Source organism: Paramormyrops kingsleyae, chromosome 8 (assembly GCF_048594095.1).
Source record: "Paramormyrops kingsleyae isolate MSU_618 chromosome 8, PKINGS_0.4, whole genome shotgun sequence".
In the NCBI taxonomy this organism is placed as follows: Eukaryota; Metazoa; Chordata; class Actinopteri; order Osteoglossiformes; family Mormyridae; genus Paramormyrops; species Paramormyrops kingsleyae.
In genome coordinates, this window is record NC_132804.1 from 12101307 (window position 1) to 12123436 (window position 22130).

General features: G+C 44.3%; 1 protein-coding gene across 6 annotated transcripts in view; it reads right to left on the reverse strand.

The window, feature by feature from the left end:
* Nucleotides 1–39: 39 nt before the first annotated feature.
* Nucleotides 40–22130, reverse strand: part of LOC111856948 (neural cell adhesion molecule L1-like) — a 44556-nt gene continuing 22465 nt past the window's right edge. For 3 of the 6 annotated variants that reach the window (XM_072715242.1, XM_072715238.1, XM_072715239.1), the window contains 26 exons: nt 21609–21711; nt 20025–20215; nt 18625–18747; nt 18234–18404; nt 17537–17651; nt 16479–16663; nt 15488–15619; nt 15140–15283; nt 14903–15014; nt 13531–13691; nt 13043–13211; nt 12438–12562; nt 12111–12212; nt 11838–12029; nt 11200–11270; nt 10738–10963; nt 10381–10496; nt 9558–9786; nt 9339–9461; nt 8904–9077; nt 7046–7156; nt 6271–6420; nt 5221–5352; nt 4530–4602; nt 4159–4170; nt 40–3460 (listed from right to left, as the gene is read on the reverse strand). In XM_072715242.1, coding sequence (XP_072571343.1) covers nt 3187–3460; nt 4159–4170; nt 4530–4602; nt 5221–5352; nt 6271–6420; nt 7046–7156; nt 8904–9077; nt 9339–9461; nt 9558–9786; nt 10381–10496; nt 10738–10963; nt 11200–11270; nt 11838–12029; nt 12111–12212; nt 12438–12562; nt 13043–13211; nt 13531–13691; nt 14903–15014; nt 15140–15283; nt 15488–15619; nt 16479–16663; nt 17537–17651; nt 18234–18404; nt 18625–18747; nt 20025–20215; nt 21609–21711 — 3716 coding nt within the window. In that variant the 3' untranslated portion in view covers nt 40–3186. The remainder of the gene's footprint in view (nt 3461–4158; nt 4171–4529; nt 4603–5220; nt 5353–6270; nt 6421–7045; nt 7157–8903; nt 9078–9338; nt 9462–9557; nt 9787–10380; nt 10497–10737; nt 10964–11199; nt 11271–11837; nt 12030–12110; nt 12213–12437; nt 12563–13042; nt 13212–13530; nt 13692–14902; nt 15015–15139; nt 15284–15487; nt 15620–16478; nt 16664–17536; nt 17652–18233; nt 18405–18624; nt 18748–20024; nt 20216–21608; nt 21712–22130) is intronic. The other 3 variants (XM_072715241.1, XM_072715243.1, XM_072715240.1) reach the window with 3 other exon arrangements.

The window sequence follows — 22130 nt, forward strand, 5'->3', positions numbered from 1 at the left end:
TGACAAATACACAGTTACTATGTAGTAATGCAACACTCATTCTGCATAATCCATGTATTTTATTTGCTGTTGCTGTTACAGCGGCTGATGCAATAAGCATGTACAATGTCAGTGCCACCGAATGAAAGCCCCATCCTACTCCAGGACTGCTGAGCATCAAAACATACTCCTGCAACCTCATTCCATCGTTTCTCCCTAGAACACTCCCTAGAACACTCCCCAGTCTGTCATGGTTAACCGCAATCCTCCCCTTCATTTTGGTAATCTCATGTTACAACTTTCAGCGTTTTTTAGAAGCTGTCATTTTTCTTTTAGAACTTTATTTTTTATTTTTTTTTTGTTATATGTAAAAAAGAAGACAGGCAAGAAAGTTACATACAATAGCAATATACTCCTATAAATAGGCAGTAGAGTGAGTGTTCCGGATTCCCTGTTTCATGCTGTCTGTGACATCAGCTCTTAAACAGAGGACACATGGGCAACACACCGGTCTGCGTGGTTGGTTATCCCCTAAATGTGTCGTCTTCCTCATGCACTACATTTGGTCCCTGATGCGTTTAAGTGAGGAATCAGCATTTGAAGCAAAGACAGCTAAACACTGCACACACTGTGGGGACTGGACACCACACGGATTTGAAAAGTAGCCCGATGAAACCTGGCAGGTGTCCCATCAGCACGAATAGGTACAAACACTCACGCTCCTGACTAACAGTATAAAAAGACATTGATCAAAATGCGCTTCATTCATATCTCAGCATGGACTGACATCAGCTTTCTCCACTTTCATCCATCACTGTGGATGTTTAATTCTTTTTTGTTTGCAGCATTTCTATCACTAAAAGAATTGCAAGTAATCAGAGAAATGTCTTTGTCATTATACACTAATATGCTAAAACTGCATGATAACTATTAATGTATACTGGAAACAAGACAAAAAATGTTTCATTTGATACTTTATGACAACAAAAAACGGAATCGCTGTACTACATCAATGCAGTGCAATGATATAAAAAGAAAATCAGAAACAAAACAGAACAATTTTCAAGCAGTCTTTCGGATAATTTACACAATCCTGTGGGTCTTATTTACATTCAGGAAGTGACGTCTGCTCTTCCCCTATCTCTACATTTTCCATACCTGACTCCCATTTTCACAAGTCCTGCATACATCCTTCTATTGTTTTACTGCTACCATTAATATTCAGGCTACACTGAGATGTTGAAATATGTTTGTCATCGATACATTTCTCTCTCTTACCAGCTCGGCAAAGATTATATATGATGTTAACGCCAATGTTTGTATAGTTGTACTGAATATAACAATTCCACTTCACTCAGCACATGATGCTTTGTTGCAACACTTGGTTTTTACAGAGTTTGTTTGTATCTTAACATCTATATTGAGTGTAATGTTATGTTCCACATTACTTGCTTAGGAAATGCACTGAATGTGTGGACACCTGCATGTTGTACATTAGGTGGTGCTCAGTAAAAAAGGAATGACTTCCTGGATGTGAATTGCCATCAGTCAAGGAAAAATGTGTAGCAATACAGAAGGATATTTCAAAACTTCAGAGCTGATTAAAACCCAGTGTTTTCATCTATTACAAATGACTGATGAATTGTATGCATTTAAAAAAAAAAAACAAGCTTTCGCTGCAATATAGTTGAGTGAGGGCAAAAACATGAAAATGAAAACCTCTACGCTGGAATGGTAGCAATACTTCATTCCAAATGTTTTTTAGCGAAAATACAAATATCATAAAGGAAAATTTTTTGTACTGGACAAAGAGGTATGTGGACAAGAGCAGGAACCCAGAAAGATCGTGGTCCCCCTCTAGTAAAAATGACCTCCCTGTGGCTGACACTGATCTACCTGTGGTTTGATTTTTAATCTTGTCTTCTACACAGTAGCTGCTTTCGAGAACTGCCTATTCCCTGATCAATGACCTCATCCATTTACTCCAATCAGAACACTTTATCTACCACTCTTGTTAGTGCTCTTTTTTGATTTATCGTAGGCAATTTCATTACTCTGTCGAGAAATGCCTGCATTGCCTCTCCCTCTTTTATTTACCAGACCAACCTACCACTATCTGTACCTGACTATGCTCCCAGCTCATTCTGCTAACTTCCCAATACTTTTCACACAATTTATACTTATAATACGCATATAATTTGGCTAATGTAGCATCAGAAATTTCCCCCAAAATATGGGTCTCCCATACAGATAGAAAAAGACAGGCCAAAGACTTTTAAAAGGCAGATACAGATATAAAAGCACAGGAAACGCTACACAAAGTAACTATGAAATGTATCTCTCGTGGTTAAACAATTACTAATGTTTCTGTTTTGAAAATAAAATAACCTGATCATAAACAAAATATATGAAATAAAATACATTTTATAAAGATATAAAACAAGTACAAAAATAAGGGTCCATAAAAAGTAACATTTGATGACAGTGACACAGACATTGACAAAAGCTAATAAGACACTGTACTGTTATGTTTAAGACACTTAAATGGTAGACAGGATATAATTATTATAATGACAATAACAACAATCACATGAAGTCCATCAGCAAACAGTCCATAAGAATTGTTTTCAATATGCTTTTATCATCCAAGGTTTGAAAGTGTTCTGTGAAACTTCATAGGTAAACATTATGTTGAGCCCATAGCCCTAACTCATAATCGTGCCCTGTACTGACCCCGCCTTGTTACATTTTGGTATGATGCCACAGGAACTGAATTGCATAGTTACTGCAGCGCTGAATGTTTCTCCTTGCTACTGAAGGTGCTTCCCATGGTTAATTCCCTCCCGGTTCATCTGGTAGATGCTCATCTGTCAAAACCATTTGATGCGTTTACCAAATGGCCAACGGAGGTTAAAAATAGGGGCACTGGGCTTTTGAACCATCGCACAGGTACTTTTGTAAACTGCTCTTGGCGATTTCTGTAATTTACAGGATGTTAAATTGGATGTTTAGCTTAAATTAGATCCATTATTGTCTCGCAGGATGTGGAATTAGACTGGGCGCTGCTTTAGTTTCTGTTGTTTTAGGCTGTGTGCTGCCTAAGTGTGTATGTGTGTGTGGATATGCCTGTCCAGAGGGGTGTTGGTTGGAATAGTATCAGGTTGTGTAAGTCGGTGTCGCCATGAAACCTGCTGTGTGTCAGGCTGTCTAATTGCCCCTCAGGAGTGCACTGATCGAGGTGGGGACGCCTGGGCGTGGGGGGGGAGCGATGCCAGGGTTGACGGGAGAGGTGGCCCCAGAGCTGTCATGGCCACCGGTGACGGGTGCATCCCTGACTCCACCGTACTGGCCGATGAAGGAGCCATCTTCATTGAATTGGATCTCCATGCTCTCGCCGCAGCCAGCCAGGCTGTCGTCACTGCCCAGCTTGCTCTCGGCACCCAGAGAGGGCTGACTGGCGGAATGCTTCTCGTCATTGTCACTGAAACGGAAGTGGGGGAGGCGTTACATGTGGCACCATACAGGCTTGTTCGAGGGATAAATGAAGGGTCATAGTCGGCCTAGCATGAGATAAGCGTGCGCCGAGAGCCAGCCAAGAGTGGCCTGAGAAGGGAACAAATGTTCAGGCAGAGGTTGGGTAGTCCAGGTCCTATATAAGGAACTAGATTTGGGGTGTTTCTCAATACCAAGAATGCAAAGATCATACTTGTGGTCTTGGCAAGACCGGTCTTGCTGACTTGCCTCCCAAGAACGAACTTGGGGAGCAATGAATCATGGGATTGGTCTTGATCGGCAAGGATGCAACCGATGTATCCTTGACATTTGGAGCAGGGCAGGAATGACATCCAGGGATATTTACCATCCCCTGTACTTCTGTTCTTGAGTATTTGAACTGGTCTTCGGCAATGGAAGATGATATAAAACGGGTACACGACAACACAAGTATGGTCAAGTACGCATATTGAGAAACATCCTTGATCATTTTAAAACAAACAATGGCCATCCATATGCAAAAGGTTGACAAAGGGGTCTTGTGGTGAAGGGCAGTGTGTAGGGTGATGGTTAAAGGACATCATACACTGAAGCATGCTGCCCCAAGTCCTGTGAAGAGCCACGCTGCAAGGCCTAAGGAAGCAGCAACCAAGCAAACACTCGCACAACACAAAGATGCAGACGTACCTTTCCAATGATCTGCAGTGCAGAGTGAAAGCAGTTTGAGAAAAACAGGAGTGAGACAAATTCAAGGGGGAAACTCATGAGCCCTGTTTTAAATGGTCCGTTTTTAAAGCTTAACCAAACGAGAGCTCCACTGCGTGTAAACCTGCAAATTAGCAAGAGAGACCTTGCGTTCAAGGTCAGGTGGAGGTCAGGAAAGAGCGGGAAGGACAGGCAGAAGTGGGGGAGATGGAGAGAGATCTACATACAGGAGAGACGGACAAGGGTTAATGTTAAGGGGGACAAGGACAGACGTCAAGAGGAAAAACAAACTGTGTTCATGAGCCGCTCGGGCTGGAAGCGAGTGCGAGGTGCCTGGCAACATCAGTACACACCTGTATTCCCCGAGTGTCTCATCCTTCATGGGACGAGCTTCTGAGTCCACATGTCCCTCCTCCTTGTCTTTGACTGAGAATACAAGAGGAACAGCTTACAGTTATTATATTCCATAAAACTGTATTTTTCTTTCATCATGTTTGCAGTTTACTAACTGTTAACATGCGTGACACTTGTATTTCTGTTCATACAAAAAACTGAGGCTTAAATGTACTTCAGTGGTCAGCATCAGCTATTTGACCATTCTATAGCATGATTAAAACCCACTATGGGTGGGATTAATGTGGACCACCAATCACAAATCAGCCTGGTTTAAACTGTTTCTCATTGGTTATTCTGTTGTTGTGCATTGCGTTAGTATATATAGTTAATAACAGTGTATGGTAATGGGGAAAGTGTCCTACATTGATTTTGTCCTTCACATACAGGTATTTGCTCACATCCTCTGTGGTGATCCAGGCCAGACCCTTTCCCTTTTTACCTTTGCACTTTGTCTCTTGTCCCATGGTGCCTAGCTACTCAGAGGACAATTTAGCAGTGTGCCGGGTGAGCATTGCTGCATTACCTGTATACTTTCCCCCTTTGCTCCTCTTGACGAGGCAGAAAACAAGCAATACCAGCACTAACTGGAGGGCCACCCAGAGGGCAGATTATGTTCGAGCGTGTGCCACATTAGTACGACAGTGTTACCTGCATACTTGCCCCCTTTGCTTCTTTTGATGAAGCAGAGAATAAGCAATACCAGCACCAGAAGCACGATCGCACTGATGAGTCCGATGAACCAGCCTTGAGTGGCAAAGTTATCATTGACATGAATCAGCCCTGTGGGTAGAGTGTGGAAGAAGCTCTTAGAGATTTTCAGCAACGTGGCAGAGAGAGAAAACTCTAGTTTTCAATTTGTACAGAAAATAACAAGGACAATCCCAGATTCCTTTTTACCACTATTGATAGATTGAGTAAACCCTCCCTGCACATCTCATCCGAGCTTCTTACAGTTGATAAATGCAATGAGTTTGCAGTTTTCTTCAGTAATAAAACTGGGGTTATAAGAGGAAACATTCGCCCTGCAAAACTTGGACATTAATGCACCACACTGTACTGTTCAAAGTATCTGCCTGTGTTTTCTCCTATTGATCCCTTTCCCGCAACATTCTATGCTTGTTGTTGGCAGATGTCCTAAATATTATCAGTCTTTCTTTGTTATTTTTCCTCAGTGTCTTGAAAATTGCTATTGTCGGGCATTTATTAAAGAAAAGTAATCTTGATGGCACTGTGCTTAGTAATTACAGGCCGATCTCTAACCTTCCATTTGTTGTTGTGTCTGTTCAGTTGAAGAATAAGGCTGAGGAGGGAGGGGGCAGCTTTTAGTCACTATGGTCCCAAACTTTGGAAATCTCTCCCAGAAAACCTGAGAACTACTGAATGTCTTAGTACTTTCAAAATTAAGCTGAAAATGCATCTTTTCTAAATTGCATATAATAATCTACAATGATGAGTTATTATTTTGTATATTATTTATCTATCTGTTTGTTTATTGGCAGATTTGTTTTTCCTCTCTGTATATTTGAATTTTTTCTTTTAAATGTCTGTAAAGCATTTTATAAGCCCTGTGGTCAAAACAGTGCTATAGAAATAAAAAATTGATTGATCGATCGATCGATAGATTGATTGATTGATAGGACTGGGGGTATGAGCACACACAGTTTGGGATAATGACTTGCAGAGCCCACGCTGAATTACCTGGTCCCGCAGTCTTCACTGATGTATTCCAAAACGTGCTGTTGTTGGAGATGAACTTAAGTTTATAATTTGTCCCAGACTTCAGGCCTTGGAGTTGGTAGAAGGACTGAGTAGAGTTGATGGCCTCTGACAGCTGCAGCTGACCTTCTCCTGTCCAGTGCACCATAACGACAGCAGCAGTTAGCATGCTAATTAGAGCAGATGGTTTGACAGCACAGCAAAGAGTGCTGCTCCTCGCAGCACTGGTGCCAGAATGAAAAATATGTAGATCAGGCCTACAACATGGCCCGATCAGGGTCTACAACATGGCCTGAGACGGGGCTACAACATGGCCCGAGACAGGACTACAACATGGCCTGAGACGGGGCTACAACATGGCCCGAGACAGGACTACAACATGGCCTGAGACGGGGCTACAACATGGGCCGAGACGGGGCTACAACAAGGCCCGAGACGGGACTACAACATGGCCTGAGACGGGGCTACAACATGGGCCGAGACGGGGCTACAACATGGCCCGAGACGGGGCTACAACAAGGCCCGAGACAGGACTACAACATGGCCCGATCTGGGGCTACAACATGGCCCGATCTGGGGCTACAACATGGCCCGCGACGGGGCTACAACATGGCCCGATCTGGGGCTACAACATGGCCCGATCTGGGCCCACAACATGGCCCGATCTGGGTCTACAACATAGCCTGAGACAGGGCTACAACAGGAATATGGAAAGTACTCCAATGGGGACCTGGCCGGGGCCCAGTCCTGCTCTCACCATTCTTGTGATACTCCACAAGGAATACGACATTTCTGCTTCTCTCCCCTGGCACCCAGCTGAGATTAACACTAGTTTCTCCAGCAATTGTGGTGATATTGGTGGGAGGACCTGAGGAGACAAAAGGTATCCATTTTTAACCCATGCAACCATTGTGGAAATCACATCTAATGTTAATGCATTTTGCTTTGATTTCATAAAGTTTACCAAAATTGTTCATGAAGCTGAATCTTATTACCCGAATTCTAACAGGACTGTATCTTTCTTGCAGCATGTTCATAATTCACATCTACACAGAATATATTTACTGTATTGTCTATACTCTCAGAAAAAGTGTAAACATTTGCACTTTTGCTTGTCACTGGGGCTGTACCCTAGTAATTGTACCTTTTAAGTTGCAGAAATGGACTCTGAGGAACAAGCAAAGGTACAAAGTTTTACCATTTTTTCTGAGAGTGTATATCAGGGGTAGGCAACCCTGATCCCGTAGTGCCAGTATTCAGCAGGTTTTCCATGCTACCTGGTCTCTGATGAACCACATCTCAGGCAGATAGTAACTAGGATAGAAAGGATAGAAAGCGTGCTGGATGCTGGCACTCCACGATCAAGGTTGCCTACCCCTGGGTCTATATGTTCTGATCAGTTTGTTAGCTGATGTTTTTATCTAAAGTTATTCACGAGGTGAAGTTTCACTGAAGGGCGACTTAGTGGCTGCACTGTGGCCTGACATCCCCAGATTAGGGGTTACAATCCCATCCCTGCTGCATGTGCACGTTCTCCCTGTGCTAGTCACGACTCCTTCTGTAGTCCAACAACATGCAGCTTGGCAAATTGGCGTCTCCGTACTGCCTGTTCTATGTGTGCTTTTGTGTCCATCGATACTACACCCCCCCCCCCCCCCCACCTTGTCTCTCTTCATTGGCTCCCTATAGGCACTTAAATGAACTGCAAATTCTTGGTGCAGGCTTTTAGAGCAATTAATAAAACTGCACTCATGTACATCAAGCTGATCATCAAAACTTACATTCTTTGTGTGTTCAAGCAACCGCCTCTCAATCCAAATGTTCCTCAATGGTGGATTGAGTTACCCGTCCACATTCGTTCATCAGAATCCCTCTCAACCTTCAAGAAATGCCTGACCCATCTGTTCTAGGAACATATGAACTAGCCCTATATCCGCTGTCCTGTGCTGATCCTTCAGCTGGTCTGTTGTCTACCCTGAATGTTCTTAGTCTGCTACCTTCTCTTTGATTTGAATTAGCTCTCTTATTAGGTTCTTACTATATTTGTAATAGATTGTATAGCTGATGCTCCTATGATAACTTGCACTTGTTACTGGTCATTCACTGGAAGATCAGCTAAGCTGCTCTTATGCCTAATTGGCTCCTTGTCAGCCATATGCTGGTTATGTACCATCTGCCTCACTTGCATGTCACTTTGGATAAAAGCGTCTGCTAGGTAAATAAAGTATAAATGAGGCAACAGCACAAACCACGAAGCCACCCTGCACCCTTTTTAGTGAACCAATGAAATAAAACATAGAATTATTTTTTGTAAATCTTCAGCAGGCACACTCACAGTTAGTGTGTAGTGTAGTTGTGTCATTGACACTACACGAGCTTTTTGCTCCTCTACACCAGTGTTCCCCAGTTCAGTCCTTGATAGCCCACGGACAGTCCAGGTTTTTGCTCCAAAAATTGGATTAGCTTGCAGGGAGCTCGAGGGGAGCAAAAATGTGGGAAACTGTGGGTCCCCAAGGACCGGATTGGGAAATGCTGCTTTACACAAGTGTCACAGTGCTGTATGTAAAACATCATGTTCAGGTCGGTAGGGATTGAGTTTCTGGGCCGGAAATTACCGCTGTCAAGAAGTGTGGCGGCCTTCTTCACGATGGGCTCGCCGTCTCCCGCGGAGGTGTGCGCCCGCAGGTAGAAGCTGTAGTAACTCTTTGGATCCAGGTTCTGCAGGGTGATGTGCGACACCGTGGGGTCGTCGATAAGCTGCAGCTTCATCTCTTGGTCATTGCTGTCCACTGCGGAGGCAAAGGAAGAAAGGGTGAGAAGGACAGTGAACTGGGGGTGACCAAGCTAAGCAAAGCCGCACTGCCAGCCGAGCCTCACGGGAATTCAAGAGAAATAAGTCGATAATCAATGTCATCCTATTGTCATCAAATATTCTCTGCACCTCCTCTTATCCTAGGCCTTCTGATGGCTCACAAATGACACCCACCCATGCAGACAATGCAATTAACAAAGATACGTTAAAATGGACAGCGAGGGAGAGGCAGACCCACATTCCTGGTAGTGCAGCAGGTACCCAGTAAGTATTCCATTTGGGTGTCTGGGTGGGGTCCATCGCAAGGTCAGTTCTGTCTCCGAGGGACTGTCAAAGTGCAGCGACCCAGGGGGACCCGGTGCTGGAGACGCAACGAGACACGAATGGCAGCCATGAAGTAAATGTCCCCCCCCCCCACACGAAAAAAGCCGACATGGTCCCGCCTATGTGAGCTCACCTCCCTCTGGGGTTTTGAAGTGGTGTGGCTCTGATGGGGGGCCGTTGCCCTTACTGTTGAAGGCTGAGAGTGTCAGCTGGTAATCTGAGAAGGGCAACAGGCCGGCCAGCACCTGCTCATGCCCCTGTTCCACGACAATCTCCACCGGGGGTCCATTCTCATGTTTCTCATGCTTCTCTCTGGCCCTGTGGCCCCGCCCACCTTGGTGGCCTAGCCTCCGGAGGTGGATCTGCAGGAAGAGGAGGGCAAGACGTCAAGCTTTTAATACCACAAAATAAAGAAGTGGTTCCACTGCCTATAAGTAGTGAATTTAATGTTTGTTTTTTTCCCCCAGTTTTTACACTTTTCCTGATTTATTTATCCCAAGCTTCTTAACCAAATTCCTCTTGAATTTTCTTTCAGTTGCTCTTAGTTAATTTTCTTTGATTGAATAGCTTATTGAACAAAAAACTATACTCAAATCAAATGCATATTTTATTACCCACTTGGGTAATCAAGTAAGGGCTCGGTCATTTTAAATTACAATACTAAATGAGTGTTTCATTGATGATAAAATACAGGGGATAATTATACTGGTGCCCATTCAAAACAAAACTTTGATCTAATCTAACCAGGGACCTAAAACAAACTACCTAGCAACAGAGATAATTCTTTTGATTGTTGATGCTTTTGCCCAAAAGCATTTAAAATGTCACCCATTTATACAACCAAAAATACAAATACCCACAATGCAAAGCTGACAGTCATGAAACCTCAGAGCTATTAGACAAAACGGCCTTCTTCGCATTGTGCACCACGGACCCCCACCCCACCCACTCCACACCTTGTAACCCTGGAGACGGCCCCGGATTGACTCGTTGCTCACAGGATCCCACTTCACCCGGATGGCAGTGCTGTTAATAGCCTCTGTGATGATGTTCAGGGGCGCCTCTAGAGGCACTGGAGAGTAGACGGAGGAGAAATGGCACTTTGTCAGAGACCAACAGAGAAAAATTCAAATTTGTATTCAAACTTGTAAATGACAATGTGAGGGATAGAAGATTCACAGCATCAATATGGAAGCGATGAAGTGATGTATCATCAAAGGAAAACAGAATGACATGGAATGACATGAGTTGTATTCATCACAGGAGGAAACAGAGGACATGGTATTCAAAAACACAACAGGAAGCACACCCACCGTCTTCTCCAGAGTAGCCAATGATGGCGATGGGGGCGGGGCCCTCTCCAATATGATTGACAGCCTGAACTTTGATCTCAAAGGGTTTGTAGGTGCCTGTGGACTTCACGACATACGGGGACGTGGTGGAAAAATTATGGTGCCATTGAGGCCCATGTTCCACAGAGTGCCTCCACATGACTTTGTACTGAAACCCAGGACCATTGTGGTGCTTTTTATCCAACTCCTGCACAGAGGTGGAAAGACACAGTGGTTAAACAACAGATAAAAAGGAGACAAGAACAACTATGACTGGAGCCTGACTCTAATAGATAGTGCTGACTGTGCTGTGCTGATTCAGTAAGGGATAAATTCACTGTATGCTCAGAGGAGACTGTGCATTGATTACAGTATCACCCACAATATAGTGATTGAAGTTACAGTATCGGCTGCACTGAAAGAGCACATTTTTTACAACCTCACCTTCCACGCAATCACCAGGGAGTCTGGGTCATTAGATTCACTCCTTACATTCTCAGGTTTCCTGTCTGGGACTGAAGACATAGGGAGCGAGTGAGACACACGGGAGCAGGGTGAGACACAGAGTGAGACAGAGAAGAGCAGAGTGAGCCAGACCAGGATGGAGTAAAACATAGAAGGGTTGAAGACAGCAACTATAACTGAGGAACTTCATTACCTTTAAATCTGTTTTTATGGTGCTGAACCAAATTATTGTATAATAAATGTGTAATAAAATGTTTCGACCATAACAGAATGACTACAAAGTCTTTTGGGTACAGATACATAGCAGTAGCAGGGCGGACCTCTTGTTTCCTGTCAGTCAAAGCCTGGCAAACTCTGCTGGTCTTCAAACTACAGTCCAGAGAGCAGGTCCAGCAAGCCATGCAACAGCACATTCCACAAGAGTTTGTGTTGCATTTTATTTTGTTATTAAAGACTTCTTAACACACATGTTGTGTTTTGTGTTGCTTTTCTGGATACAAATGGATAGGCAGCCTCCAGGTAAATGGTGAAGACTCTCAGTGACTCCGCATCTGAAGTGCTACAGTATGTGTGTAATGACTCCGCATCTCCACTGCCGTGCGCATGCGTGCACTCACCAGCAGGTGGCGTGTGGTGCAATTCTGAGGGCCCAGTCGGGTTACTTCTGCCGTACTCGTTGACAGCGATGACTCGGAAGCGGTAGGCCCAGAAAGGCCGAAGATGGATCTCCACTTGCTCGATCAGTCCTGAGACACTGTTCATTTTGTGCCACTGTCCCCCATAAGTATCTTCAAGCTCCACAACAAATTCTGGAGAAGAGAGACAGTGAGCGGTCAAAAGATCAACCAACGCAGCATGAGGAAAATGGCAAGATCTGGAAAGGCCATCACCATTTATCGGTCCATTGTGATCATTGCCTGGGGTCCAGCTCAGAGTCAGACTATGATTCTGGATATCAGAGAGCTTCAGGTGTGAGGGAGGGTCTGGACGGTCTGAAATGAAAGCAGAAGGTTAATCATGCTAAGGAGGACTTTTCACCTCAAACAGGAACTTATCCCTGAATCTTAATTGTGTAGATCAAGCACCCAGCCCTGGATTTTAAATAGACCCTGGTGACGGCTAAAGGTCACCCATTTAGCCAAAGACAATGAGCAAAACAAGGTAAACTTGACTTAGCCCCTGGTCCTTTCGATAGCTAGACTCTGATATCTCCGTACCCACAACAGTAATGGAGCCACTGGCATTTGCTGTGTCCAGTGCGGTTATAACTTCACAGGTGTAGACCCCCTCATCCATGTGTTCAGCGCTGGATACTATGAGCGTGGACCCATCAAATATGTACCTGGAGATGAGGAACAACACAGTTACCAAAGTGTGAACATATAAGGATCCAAAAAACACAGAACATGTTGTAGTTCTACAATAATGAAACACTAGAGCATAAATAAACATACTGTATGTATAAGACCAGCGGAGATGAACCACAAACAGTGTTGTGCCTGTGTTGTTTGCTGAGAGGCTGGTATGTGTGTGTTGAAATAATGTGTTTTTTGAGAAGGTACCATGTCTGGGTTGAGAGAGATATGTATGTGTTGAAATGGTGGTGGTGGTGGTGTGTGTGTGTGTGTGTCTGTGTGTGTGTGTGTGCACTAATAGAGTGATACTTTTGGAGAGGGCAGTGTGTCTGTTGAAAGACTGGTGTGAATTTTCTCACACCACTTTTCACAGCTGGAAGTGCATTCTGCTTATGGCTAAGAAAGGGATACATCCAGTAGCTTAAGGTTGAAACTGCATTCAGAGTAAATTGCTGAAAGATCCTCACTTGTCTTCAGAAGCAGACTCATGGATCTTGTGTTTGTTCTTCCGCCACACTGTCTGCGGATGTCTGCGGCTGCGCAGCAGTGGATCCACGTAGGCCTCGCAGTGCAGGACGGCTGAATGCCCTCTGCGGACACGCAGGTGCTCAGGACTGCGCACAATCTCTGTCCTGTCTGTTACAGGAAAGGTCAGGTGAGATGTTAAGGAGGAAACGTCCTTAACACACTCAGTTTGCGCAGTTCCTTGAAACAGGTGGTCTGCTGTTAATTATATACAATTCCTCATTATAGCTACAATACAGCCGTTGAAATTATATTCCATATTTAACCGATTTGAGGTCAGCATGCTAAGAATAGTTCAGACAGTTGAGATGAAGTCTTATACATAGGTTCCGTGTTTCTCTATGGATGACACCCACATAGGATAGGGATGGTTGATTTATGCAGGTATGCAATGGAACGTGGCCATTTTGTGCCCAGTCGTGACACTCACTCAGCACTTCCAGCTCTGCGCTGATGGACAGGTTGGTGTTCACCATGGAACACTTGTAGAGCCCGTCATCCTGCGGAGAAACATCGTCGATTTGCAGAGTCCCATTGACCAGCTGGGACACCCTGGCATGGGACAACAGCACCTCATGGCTGTCACTCTCCCTGTGTGGACAGCGAAGACAGTAAATGACTGGACAGCCTCTGCTTCAGAACCCTAATCCTTCCTGGTCCTGTCGATCTCTCCTCTTCATCATCAGAAGTGTTCGTCTATGTCTTTCCACACAGGCCACTCTGGTATTTGTTCAATCTCTTATCATCTCAAGACTAGACTATTGTAACTCACTCCTAGCTGGTCTTCCTCTGAGTGCCATTCATCACATATACTCGTTTAAATCCTTCCCATGTTCTCCCATCCCACACCATTGTTACGCTCCCTCCACTAGCTTCCTGCTGCTGCCCGCATCAGATTGAAAACACTGATGCTTGCCCACAAAGCCAAAAATGTTCTTCCATAAAAGTTTTTATTTCACCCCACACTGCAGCATGTTCTCTCCGATCCTCCAGCACCTCTCGACTGGTCCCACCATTTCTCAAGGCGCAAAAAAGACATGCACTGAGACTCTTCTGTGTTTTCGGCACCTATGTGGTGGAATGAACTTCCACTAGATGGACGAACAGCTGAGATCAGCTGAGGGTGCCTTCAGATGATGACTAAAAACCTACCTCTTTTGGAAGTACTTGGATTAGCACTTCCTGGATTACACTCACTATTATAAAAAAAATTGTATTACTTTCCAACAGTGTTTTTTTAGAGTAATAGTATTCTTATCCAGGTTCTATTGAACCAGTATCAGAATGTATTCACTGATGAGACTTCTAAGCACTTATGTAAGTCACTCTGGCTAAGGGTGTCTGCCAAAAGCAGCTAATGTAAATGTAAATATACTCCTGCTCTACAGCAGAATTTCTCAACCCGGTCTTCGAGGATCCCCAGACAGTCTACATATTTGCTTCTTCCCAGCTCCCAGTGCTCCTGCACCAGTTATTCAAAGTTTTTGATTGGCTTGGAGCTGGGAGGGAGCAAAAATGTGGACTGTCTGTGGGTCTCTGAGGACTGGGTTGAGAAACACTGCTCTAAAAAATGTCACATGGCTCACTAACAAAGTGTTTCCCAAGCTGGTCCTTGGGGAACCGCAGACGGTCCATGTTTTTGCTCCCTCCCAATTTCCTGCCAGACGATCCACATTTTTGCAAAGAAGTGGACCGTCTGGGGTCACCGAGGGCCAGGTTGGGAAACACTGCACTAACCCATATACAGGCAAAGCCCTTGCTTCCAGAGCTTTCTTTTTTTGTGGGGAGCACAAATATCTCACCATTCGACCTTTGGCTTGGGGGAACCGAACGTGCGGCAGGTGAGCGAGACCGTCTGTCCCTGCGTGGCCGTGTACACCATTTTATCCTCTGTCAGGATCTGAGGGGCAAGTTCTAAAGATAAAAGAGAGAGAGACGTGATGCCCACAGGCCCATAACCTGTGAGACCGGCGAGGTGAGCATGGGGGAAGCTATTGCAAGATGTCCGTGGAGACAGATGAAGGTGCCTATGACCTCACCAATGACGTATATGTAGGTGTTGACCAGGATAGTCCCGTGCTTGTTGGAGGCCTCGCATTGGTACACGGCCGTGTCGCTGTTTATCACGTCTCGTAGCGTCAGGGTGCTGCCGTGCACCGTGCGTCTGGCGTCAGGGTCGACCGCTGTGGAAAGAATCACACGGGGAGGCTGCACAGTGTCCATATGAGGAGTGGCAGGGACGAGACCGGAAAGGCTCTACCCTTCTGTTACAGGGAAAAGCACTGGAGACTGAAGCAAATGTGACAGACACAGAGGTATGAAGAGGTCATGACCCCTAAGCCCATGACGTCAGCTGCAGCATGGGCATGCTTGGGGTCCAGCCTCACCCGCAATGGGGTTTCCGTTGAGGCTCCAGCTGATTGTAGGGGTGGGGATACCGTCTGCCTGGCAGTCCAGCCTCACAGTCTCTCCCGGCGCATACAGCTGGCTCACAGGCTGCTTGGTCCAGTATGGAGCCGCTAAAGGGAAAAGCACAGCGTCTATATGACACCACACAGGACCTTCATGTCTGCCTCAGTTATGGGGAGCCTCAACCCTTATGAATGACCTGATCCACATTGTAGTTTGGGCTCCTTGGGTTGTCCCACACTGGGACCCACTTAACTTCCATTCATCCCTTTTAGCCCCAAACTTATAACCATTAGGAATCTACCAGAGAGGGGCATAAGAATTCTTGCTACTAGCTAACTGGGCTAGTTCAGTAAAACATGATGCAGCCTGACATGCAATTTTTTTAGTGTACCAGCCAGCTACTGTTTTTCGTCTAAATTATCCACCCAACATTTTCCTATAACTGCTTGTCCTATTTAGGGCTGTGGGGGTTCTGGAATCTATCCCAGAAGCTATGGGGGCAAGGCAAGGAATAACCCAGAACGGGGTGCCAACCCATCACAGGGCACACACACCATTTGGCAATTTCAGTGTACATCAGCATTTATTTTTTGGACTGTGGGGAGAAACTAAAGTACTTGGGGGAAACCCCGTGACATCACGGGGACAACATTGTATGACAGCATGCAAACCCCACACATACAGGGCTGAGACTTCAATCCTGTTCCCAAAGATGTGAGCCATGAGTGCTAACCACTGAACAACTCATCGCGTGAGATACACATGGAGACGGACTCAGAGCATCCTAAGCAATCGTACCACCCCTGGTGGTATGTTCAACCTTCAGTAACCATAGGTCCTTTTCGACAAGTGTCTTAAATAACACTAATGACACCACTGTTTTGGTGGAGGTTTATAGGCTCCATGCTTGAACTACACTTCCATTCAGAGCAGGCTTTGACCGTCGCTTCCGGAAGGTGTGCTTACCTTCCACAGTGACAGTGTAGGTGTGTGTGGCCACACCTTGCGTGTTTTTGGCACGGCACTCGTACTCCCCATCGTCGCTCTCGTTGATGGTGGTGAAATTTAGCCACCTGTCGTAGTTTTGCGTAACGGCGCGGGACTGGGAGAGAACTCCATCTTTCCTGTGCCATGTGATGGACGGCGTTGGCCTGCAGACAGGGGGGGGATAGAACCGGAACCTGAGGAACAGCCATCTATCTACATCACACTAACACATATGATGACTGACCTTGTATAATTAAAAGCAGAGGTGAACCTTCAGGTGTAAGTTCATGTATGACATCACCAAAATATACTGTACATATACAAACAGACATATATAGATATACAAATATGTATATACATTCATGTGGTCACATATCACATATACACATTCACGTTCACTTATCTATTGTTATTAGTCATGTGAATATTAATCGATATGTTATATGTTGCATATCTATCCATCTATCCATCCATCCATCCATCCATCACTTACCCCCTTATCCTAGTCAGGGTAATGGGCTATATATTGTATGATAAATTCAGAGACTTTCAAGTAATGTATTTTCGTGTAAATCCTGCTATTCAAACAGCCAATTAACTCCTTAGCGTATTTTGGGGTCTTTACCCTGTTTCCATCAATGTCATCAATCAGTGGCATCTCAGCATGGTTCTGATCAAGCCACAGTGTGTGAAGAGCTTTATTCTCTCAGATTTATGAGAGAAGGTTGAACAGGCCAAATGAGGCCTCAGTCATGTGCCAAACCGCTTGGCACAGACAGGACGCACCCTGAACACACCATTCACATTCACCACAGTACTTGGAGAGTGTTATTATACCCAGCCATGTAATAATATATTTTGGTTTATATTTTGTTTTTTTGACTTTGTATTCATATAAAAGATATTATTACTAAACAGCATTGGTATATTCAAGCTATGTCAAACTGAATCTGATTTATGTTAACAAACAGGCAAAACAGGCAGGCTTAGACACTAGCTAAGGCATAGAAATACACCCAGGTGTGTACTGCACTCACAGGCCCTCGGGAATGCACTCCAGGACCAGGCTTTGGCCCCTCAGGGCCACCAACGAGCTGTGGGAGCCAGGGGGCTGTAGCAGCTGAGGCCTGCGGTTATGCACCACCGAGTTTGCTGCAGAGAGAAAGGCGCCCCCAAGAGACAGAACACCAAATCACCGTAGCTCATAGACACCCCTCTGGCCCTAATAAATGACTAGCAATTTTCATTGTTCATCAAAAACCCTACAATACATAAGAATTTCATAGGAAAGGATTAATATAATCTCAGCTTGCTTGTTCGAATATGTTTTCATCCTGACTGATAGCAACGCTGCACAGCGGATGGTCCCTTGCAAAGAAAATGAACTGAGCTTAATGAACTCTCTCATTTGTCTTTGTAAAGATGCCTTTGCTGTTTTGTAACCTTATATTTGTGTCTAAAGATCCCTATGAGGCCTTACCGATGCATACTGCTGGAGCAACTGAGTTGACTTCCTTGCTCAAGGGTATAACAGCATCCCCCATTTAAAGATAAACCAGCAACATTTGATTTACACTGCAAAGCCCTCAAACCACTGCGCCATATGTAATTTTGTGACATTCACTAACCTCTAATTGACCCAGGTTAATATATCAGAGCAAATTCCATAAAAATCAGAAGGCTATGGCAAATCGCCCCCCCCCCCCCTCAAAAAAAGCAGTTTCTGGGACTTACAGGGGGCCACAATGAGAGAGACCGGCTCTTTCGGCAGGATGGTTCTGGCAAAGATATACTGGGCGTGGCAGATGTAGTCATTACGGCTGTCCGTGGAAAGCACATTGGAAAAATAGAGGCTCCCGTCTTGGCCCTTGGTCACACGTTCACTCTGTTCTATGTGCTTCAAGTCTGCAGATGAAGGGGGTTTGAGGAGTGGCGTTTAAACGTCTTTTAACGGCCAGCAGGCCAACATAACTGGACTGATAGATGGATAGTGAGACAGAAAGATGGAAAGAGACAGAGAAAGAGACTAAGTGACTAAGGGACAGAGATGACGAGATGGTGAGAAAGACAGAATGACAGAATAACAGAGAGAGAAAGACAGAATAGCCAGGATATATAAACTCACTTCTATCCATCCAGTGGATGTGAGGCTTGGTTGTGCTGAAAGGAGGATTACAGTACAAAATGACTTTGTCTCCTTGTTCTACCTTGATTTGCACTTTCTTCTCCTTCGCCAGAGTGGGAGTACCTAAAATATACAGAGGCAGCTTGGCACAAGCAATATGATCCTGCAATGATTCAAAAAACTGACTGATTACACCAGAATAGCTATAAACTGTGTTAAAGATCATTATAACAATAACATGAAAAGAATGTATTATTGTCGCATGGTATTACAAAATGATTGTGATGCCATTCAGTTCACAATCTGCATTTCTCTTGTAAACACAGATGGTTATCGATCCCCAAAGACCGATCAAGTTCACGTCACCACGGAGATGACTGCATGACATCATCTCAACCTTGTTTCTAAGGAGCTGTTGTCAAGGAAACCGAAGGGGATGACATGAGAGAGACAGGTAGATGATATTCTTCATGTACTGGAAAAGGTGTAGTCTGACGTGGGAAGCATTTCCAGGAAGATCACATCAATATTCAAATTTCCTGTTTTTATACGGAGTAGCAACAGATCTGCTCTATATAGACAAATACATCATCTGCATTTCTTTATACTTACAGAATATTCAATCATGGATTGTAGATTTTATGAGAACTATAATTTTCCAGTTTTTTTCTATATAACTCCTTTATATGTGAGAATTTATTAGTGACCATATAGACAGCATTTTGCTCCAGAACATGCTGGTTTCTGTGTGTGTTCATAAAAAATGTGGTTGTACTTGTATTTAATAGCTAATTTTCTGTTAAATATATCAATGCTGAAGGTGGCTGAGAATATTGCCACTGCTGGTTACCATCATGCTTTGCTGTGTTTGTTTTTGGGCTGAAATTGTGGCTATGATTCTAATAAATTATAATGTACCTTTTCAAAGTCAAAGCCAAATCTCATGCATTTTTATTAGAATGTTCCAGAAAACTCCACCACCTGCTTTTGGCAAGTATTATCTTACATAATAGCTTACCCTCTGTTGAAAAAATACACAGGAGTGTTTCTGCAACAAGCTAAACGCGGGGGAAGGACAACAGCAAACAATTTGTGTGAGATGATGAAAAATTTCTTTATACTTAGGCAGTATAAGGTATATATTTTGAATGGGGCCTTTCTGGATGAGAATTCATCAGCTCTAAGTAGAATAATAGAAACATTCGAATTAGTAAATCATGAAAAGTTCAATAAATGTCCTTTAGTCACCACTGCATTTTGATTGAGTCAATTTTGATTGGTGAACCAACTGATAATAATAATAATAATAATCATCATCATCATCATGTTCTAGATTTTCTCATTTGGAAATGGAAAAGGCTATATTCTGCACCAAAACAGCCAGAAAGACCATGACTCACTCTCTGTAATGAGTCTGGCTTCCGTAGAGACGGCAGTGCCCAGCTCATTTGAGGCATAGCAGCGGTACCTCCCCTGGTACTGGCTGATGGGTCCTTCCCCCGAGATGCTGAAACTTCCGGAATTTTCTGATACTGATAGCCGGGGGTCTGCGGCAGGGTCAAACTGCTGTCCGTCCTTTAGCCAGCGAAATCTGACCCAGGAGAAACAAGAGAAAAATAGGAAAGGACATCAAGTAATAAACTGCCTGGAATGAGTGAGCGAGGATGTATTTTGTGGAGGTTATATGGAGCGTAGATGAGGACGGCTTTTGTTAATCACACCGCTGACAGCTTGGTTTGACTATTGAATACTCAATGAGTGTACAGTACTTTACAAAAGTTTTCAGAATTCAAAGAACATGCTGTTTAAATGATCATGTTGGAGTGAAACTATAATATTATGTCTGTCGAAGGGTGATAGCTTAACCATTTCAAAACTGCTCCTCCCAATCCATGTAATTCTCGATTCGACCACTAGCACACCTAATACGGCTAATCAGTACCTCACTTTTTAAGTAATTAAATTAATTAAGTGGGGTGGCGGTGACAATAAACCAATGGGCCAGTGGTAGGCAGGGTTCCGCTAATCTCTAACCGCTAATCAGCGAAGCTAACTTTTTCGTTAGTCGAGTGGTGTTTCGGCTAACTTTAGGAACTGTTAGCGGACCAGTCAGCTTCCGCTAAATTCAGTTCCACAAACTGTGAATCCACTAACATTTTTTTGCAGGTAAATCATGCATATTTGTTCTGGTCTGTTTTGGGCCTGTCCGCAACAGTCTATAACAGGGGTGTCAGCCCTGTAAAGCTTTTATCTTTATCTGTTCCACCAGAAATGATTCAGCTCAAGAGCTGCGTGCTAATTAGCACAAGGAGGTACAAGGAGGTGCAAGGAGTTGAATCAGGTGTGTTAAATGAGGGGAAACCCAAAAATGTGCAGATCTCTGACCCTCCAGGACTGGAGTTTGACACCCCTGGTCTATATACTGTATATACGGCACACTGTTGGCTGACTACATGCAAACACAAGACAGGATTGTTCAATAATTGGTATTTGAGGTAGTCTGGGCTAAATGTAACTTAACGAAGATAAAGTCCATTTAAACTTCCCTGCACTAAGTGGAGAACTGGGGCCTTTATCACAAGTGTGTGTGTGTGTGTGTGTGTAAAAGATTTCTCATGTGGTTCCCTTTGGAGAACACCACATAGCCAGTGGCTCCCTGGTAATTTGTGTCTGAGACCCCTGGCCTAAGACTTTTGCACAGTACTGAGTGGACACTGTACTGAGTGGACACTGTACTGAGTGGACACTGTACTGAGCAGACACTGTACTGAGCGGACACTGTACTGAGTGGACACTGTACTGAGCAGACACTGTACTGAGTGGACACTGTACTGAGCGGACACTGTACTGAGTGGACACTGTACTGAGTGGACACTGTACTGAGCAGACACTGTACTGAGCGGACACTGTACTGAGTGGACACTGACAGTGGGAGGTGACAATGTACAGTTTGAATACATAGTCTTGCAGTGTTGAAGACTTACGTTGGTGGTGGGTTTCCAGAGGCTTCACAGGTGAGAATGATGTCATCAACAGTGAAAGCGGTGTACGACACTGGCTGTTCCTTGATTACGGGCGGCTGCTTGACTGGAGAGGAAGAGGAAGGGAAGCTGTTAACCTGCAGCGGTATGTGATTGACCACAGTCACAAAGTGAAGACTAGACCCAGTAAACTCTGGAAACAGTCTTTCTGGCTGAAGTCATTCTAATGGTCTATGACCCTGATCAGACTCTTGTCACTGTTTCTCAATCTGCTTGTCATCACTACAATCCCTCAAGTGCTTATTAGCAAGAATATCTTCCTCAATATTTAAAATGGAAGGGAGATATGAGCTAATAACAAGACCCGTTTGTTTCAGCAACAACTCACCTGGATCTCTAACCACTGACCTGCTTGAGCTGCATCTGTGACCCCTAAGCTAGTCTCTTGCATGTCTTGAATGCTCTTTTTGGCACCTGTCTTGGCTTGGATTAGCATCATCTTGGCTTGGATTGTCAGAATCTTGC